This window comes from Ctenopharyngodon idella, chromosome 8 (assembly GCF_019924925.1).
Source record: "Ctenopharyngodon idella isolate HZGC_01 chromosome 8, HZGC01, whole genome shotgun sequence".
In the NCBI taxonomy this organism is placed as follows: Eukaryota; Metazoa; Chordata; class Actinopteri; order Cypriniformes; family Xenocyprididae; genus Ctenopharyngodon; species Ctenopharyngodon idella.
The window spans coordinates 27740174-27746173 of record NC_067227.1 but is presented as its reverse complement, the minus strand read 5'-3'; the positions used below and the strand labels follow the sequence as shown (position 1 = coordinate 27746173).

Here is a 6000-nt window from a genome sequence, read left to right as displayed (position 1 = left end):
ACCAAGAAACGTCACCATCACGTAATTAATATTCATGAATTAACCTTTTGCCACAGGATGTGTAAATTATAACCCCATGACCTTGTCATTGACATACAGGGGTTTATGTATATATTAAAACATATTTTGTAAGAAATTAAAGTAGATGTTCTTGGCAAGAAAAAAAAAAAAAAAAAAAAACATTTTCCTCAAAAAGTTCTACACTAAGATGAAAAATCTAATCTGTACTTCTGTTTTCATTTACAGTTATATTTGTGTATTAATTATGCAGAATAAAGAATCTCACACCTGTGAAAATGGTACAAATACAGAAGACCACACTTTTAAAATTATTGCTGACAAACTGTTTTAATAGTCTGAAACAGGAATGAATGAATAATGACATGCAAATTCGCACACTGAACATGTTTGAACACTGTTCCAAAAAAAACAAATACATGTTTACCATGTACAGCTTTGAGTTTGATGTATAGAAATTGTCATAAAAGTATTCAAAACTAATTACTTTTAATCTTATACAAATACAACATGTTGTCTCTCTTCTCAACCTTGTTAAACTCGTAACCAAAATATAAAACTCCTCTTTAAATGTGATCAAGTTGGCATACAAAAACTTGTGAACATAATAAAACAAACATTGTTCTGTTGACAAAACTCTTGTAATCTGCATTCAATTTCACAAATGCTTTTCCATTGGGGTAATATCATAAAAGTAAAAAGTAAATACTTGAAATATATTTTTATACATTTTTTTCCTTTAAAATCAATTAGAAAATATAGGTAAATTTATCCAATAATAGCTTGCATAGCTGATAAAAAAATGTTAATAGTGCAATAATAAAATGGGGCTAATCTTATATCCAATTATATACATGTAAATAATAAAGTATTTTATAATGTTGTGTACTATAAAACTAATGAAGTCAAATTATAGAACCTCACATAACTTTCAATTTTCCAGTCAATCCAATCATCTGACAAGTGGACGTATCCCCTTACAGATCCACCTCAAATATAACAACAATCTTTGGAGAGCTTGTAAAAACATTGATTTTACAGTCACCTGTGGGCAAATGTCAAAAAGAGCCTAAATTCTATTGAAATGAAATGCAGATGATCACTTTCCACTTTCAGTTTCCTTCTGCTTTCTCAAAGCAGGTCTTGCATATCCAATCTGACAAACCAGAGCATACAAAAGCATATAAAATAGAAAAATACTTCTCAAAGCAGTATTTGCTTGACTTTGGTTATATAATCGGCAAGAACAAATTCAAATATTATGGTTGAACAGGAAAGAACGAAAGTGCTGACTAATATTTTAACAGCTAAAAAGTACCGCTGTACTGTTAATCTTAGGTGAACAAATGTTTCGCTATATATTCCTTCTGCAGAAATACTGAGATATGAATGAAACAATGAATTACTATTAAGTAAACTATTCTTGGAGATGAGCACTCCATGTTTTATTAAACTCAAAACTTAATTGAAACTCACAGGGCGAATGCTCTTAAACAGTTTGAATCCGAAAACTAAACTGAAATGACTTCATGTTGCATAATACTGTCCTTTATCTGCTACCTAATACCATACTGTGTAAGGTTGCTATGTGTTACTAAAACGAATCGTGTTTGTGATGTTTAAAGTGCCCTAAAAGGACACTGTAAATGACTTTAAAAAAAAAAAAAAAAAAAAAAAAAAAAAAAAAAGACTTGAGACAAGACCAGGATATTAGAAAAAACACTATATGTGATTTGTGGGAAACAACAAAAACAAAACTAGAACTCGGAAACTATGATTTTTTTAAGAAAAGCGACAGGGAATATCTACGGGGAGCCGCAGGCGGCCCATCTGCTCCACACCTCTGTTCTGTGATGTTCAGTAAGGTGTAGTTCCTTCCCACTCCACTAAATACTGCACCTTGCCTTCAGGTGTGATCCTACGAGCCAAAACCTGATACTTCTCACCACAGGTGAGCCTACCGGCCGCCCCGAAATAGCTGGTGATGGAAGACTTGAGGTGAGACAGCGAGGAATCGTCCTCGCTGATGCTCTCAAAGGTGTGGCTGTCGATGCTGTTCTCCATCATGACGTTACTCTCTTCTCCAGGCATGCTGATGGGGCTCAGCTCACGCTCCACCATCTCTCTTTTTGTGGCCAGCACAGTGTAATTAGAGGAGGGCAGCTTCCTCTTCCGACTGCCCACATTTTTCCTGTAAAGAACATAAGAAGCATAAAGGTCCGTTCACATCAAGAATGAGAACTATAAAGATAATAATATAGTTCTATACAACTATACTGATAACGATATAGAGAAATTATATCGTTGGGATCACTTTCAGAAAGTTTTTTTTCCAGCTGTTGAACGATAAAAAATTGACAGCCAATCAGAATCCATTCAAATTTAAGGGCTCATGCATTTTAAAATGGCAGACGACATTGCGGAGAAGTTCATCAAACCACTGTTTGACAAGTCAACCCCCCTTTTCAAGGATACTTTAAAGAAAATTGATATATGGAAAACAATCCGTCATACCCTCAGAATAAATGGAGAGTAGTATTAACGATGAGATCCCAGGCTAGCAAACAGTGTAACATAAAATTACCTCGGGTATCCAGCACTAGTTTCGACAACATTGTCTTGCTTGCTTTGAAGTTGCAGTGAAAAAATCTAGGCGTTGTTTTTATTTCACTATATTGACTTCGTCAGCTAAATTCACTGTTAGATTAGATCGATTACACTAGCTAGATTCACTTGAAACATAGCACGCTGAGGACATCTGCTGGTTAAAGCCATGTAAATGCAACAAGAACAGCAAAAACATGTTGTACACACTTTGAAACCACAGCGTGTGAGCTTTGAATAAACAGACTTATCATTCGTTGATGTGGACGCAAATATAGTTATCATTATAGATGTTCTTGGCAAGAAAAATACATTTTCCTCACATGAGATGAAAAATCTAATTAATCATGGCTACTGTACTTTCCTGTTTTCATTTAGTTATATTTGTGTACATTTATTCAGCAAGGACACATGAAATTGATAACTTTCTATTCATCAAAATATAGTGGAAAAAAATGCATCACTGTCTCCACAAAAATACAGTGAACATTTCATTTATTAATACAGTCTATTCACTATAGTTTAAAAAAATGGTAATAAAATATGACAAGATCTCAGAGTTAAACTGTGTCAGAAAACATTAATCTTAATTATGTCAGATAACACTTAAGCAAAACATGGTCAGGTCAAAATGTATAAAATATATAAAAAAATGTCTGAATAATTTTCGGTTTGACTGCATTCTGTTTTCAACATTGACAATAACAAGAAATGTTTCTTAAAGGATCATGTGACACAGAAGACTGGAGTAATAATGCTGAAAATTCACAGGAATAAATTATATTTTAAAATATATTAAAATAATATTATTTAAACTGTAATAATATTTCACAATATTATTTATTATCAAATAAATGAAAAAAAAAAAAAAAACCCTTTCTAAAACATAAAAAAAAAAAATCTTGCTAACCTCAAACTTTTGAATGGTATTGTAAATAAATAAATAAAACCACAGATATAAATACTTCTGGATAATTTATGACATTAGAAATGGAAGGTAACGATAACAGAGCATTGCATTGTGGGATACAGTATTGCATACATCACATATCGGCAAATGTCCGGATATTATAAGCACACAAACAAATTCAAACTCAAAAGCAAACTCTCTTAGTATACATTTTACAAACAGCAAAAATAAAAATATTTGTATTTTATACTATTTTATTGTTTTTAATTTCAGGCAAAAAAATGCACTATTCCATGTTCTGTTGGAATAAAATATTTTTTAAAAATATATTTTTCTATGTTTTATCCAGCAAATAAATATTAAAGAAACATTATTATATAAAAAGGTGCAGTTGCACAGATGCCCTAAAACTGTCCACCACAAGATGTCCCTGTTTAACACTGAATTTTATTTCCTAGCCGTTCGCCATCCCCATTCACTTGCCTCTGTGGGCGTTATGGCATTTTAAAGGTCATACAGCAGATCTGGACTTTTAGGTATTTTTTTTTTTTCATTCTGCAAATCTTCTGGGGAGTTTCCAATCTGCATAAGCTCCATAATGACCACACATTTCTGCCCAAGGGCATGTGTAACATGGGAAATCACAGCAAGATATCAAAATCCAACGCTGAGAACCTCCATTTCAAAATCATTACAGCTGCTAAACTGGGATGTAGAGCCAAACAGTATTAGTACATGAAAGCCAAGCACGGAAAGCAGATATGTGTTTGTGAAGTGTTTGATCTAGCCCACAACGAGGATGCACAGTAGGGGACAGGGATCTGTCGACCCTCACAACTTTTCCAGTTGAGAAAATCCAAGTCGTGTTTATTTTCCTCCACCCTCTCTCTCCGCCTCTTTCCAAACACCCTAAGGACCACTGCAAGAATACTAATGAGCATTCATATCCTAAAATAAGACAAACTATGGGAAAGATATCAAACAGTGAGTGGGGCCATTTGGCAGTCTCCAAACCATCCATCCATCCATCCATCCAAACTCATGTTCTGCGCACAGGCCTTTGCTTTCTTTGGTTGCGATTTCTCCAGGCCTTGCACAGCTGGTGACAAAACAAAAAAAAAAAATGCAGGACAAGTATAAGGGATTACTAACTGTACAAGTATCTGGCCTGCGGGACATGAGGCATCTCTACCAGGAACTTGAAGAGCTTCAGAAGAAGTGGTGACTCAACGAAGAGATGTGCTGCTCGACGGTGTCAATAACGCTCCACAATGAAAATAAAGCTTTGTGAGCAAGACAAAAGGAAAGGGCAAGTGGAAAAAAAAGACTAGAGGAGGAATCAAAGATTTCATAAGGAATGGTTCATCCATATATAAAAAATTCTGTCATTATTTTTCTAATAATTATTTTGAATCTTAAAGGTGCAATAGGTGATCCTATACAGAACTTTTTTTTTGTTATACTGGTTGAAAGTCTCCTCATATCCTGATAGCAATCACTATGTTAAACTGTCTAAATGTATTTTTATAAATATATATTGTCAATGAAAGGCGTAGGACCATAAAATGTTCATCCAATCATGATATTCGGTCTGAATGAAATAATACAATGTCCTACCTGCCTGTCATGCTTTGAGACACGAGGTAGTTTAACGCCATCTCTTGTGATGCTTTGCTGAGAGCAGGGGTGTGTGTGTGTGTGTATGTGTTCTGGAGGAGGTGTGGCTTTGGAGAGTGCTCTTATGCTGCCTTCACGTTCTATAGGAAATTTGATAATTCCTACTTCTGAAGTTGTGATTACGAGCTTATCGCATTCTAGTTTCAACATGACAGGGCGTTCATGTGCAATTTTTTACACAGGAAACTTATATTTACGATATTTCCGAGAGCATTAAAGGGATAGGTCACCCAAAAATGAAACTTTGATGTTTATGTGCTTACCCCCAGGGCATCCAAGATGTAGGTGACTTTGTTTCTTCAGTAGAACACAAATGATGATCCAACCGTTGTGGTCTGTCAGTCGTATAATGCATGTCAATGGGAACTCCATATATAACAGTCAAAAAAACACGCACAGACAAATCCAAATTAAACCCTACGACACATTGATGTCCTAAGACACGAAACGATCGGTTTGTGCGAGAAACCGAACAGTATTTATAATTTTTCTTTACTTCTAATACACCACTATGTTCAACTGCCTTGAGTATCCGGCTGGTGAGGTCTAAAAACGCGCTCTGATGACGGAAGTGATCTCTCGCGTGTATATGTCAATGAGTGCGAGCGATCACTTCCGGCATCAGAGTGCATTCAGACCTCACACACCGAATGCCATGCGTGCGCTCAAGGCAGTTGGACATAGTGGTGTATTAGAGGTAAAAAATGATATAAATACTGTTCGGTTTCTCGCACAAACCGATCGTTTCGTGTCTTAGGACATCAATGTGTCGTCACAAGCCGCAGGGTTTA

The 6000-nt window shown here is 35.1% G+C and overlaps 1 protein-coding gene across 4 annotated transcripts in view; it reads right to left on the bottom strand.

Moving 5' to 3' along the window:
* Positions 1-329: 329 nt before the first annotated feature.
* phf19 (PHD finger protein 19) overlaps positions 330-6000 on the bottom strand; it is a 29004-nt gene continuing 23333 nt past the window's right edge. For 3 of the 4 annotated variants that reach the window (XM_051902996.1, XM_051902995.1, XM_051902997.1), the window contains exon 15: positions 330-2209. In XM_051902996.1, the coding sequence (XP_051758956.1) occupies positions 1876-2209 (334 nt within the window). In that variant the 3' untranslated portion in view covers positions 330-1875. The other variant, XM_051902998.1, reaches the window with a different exon arrangement.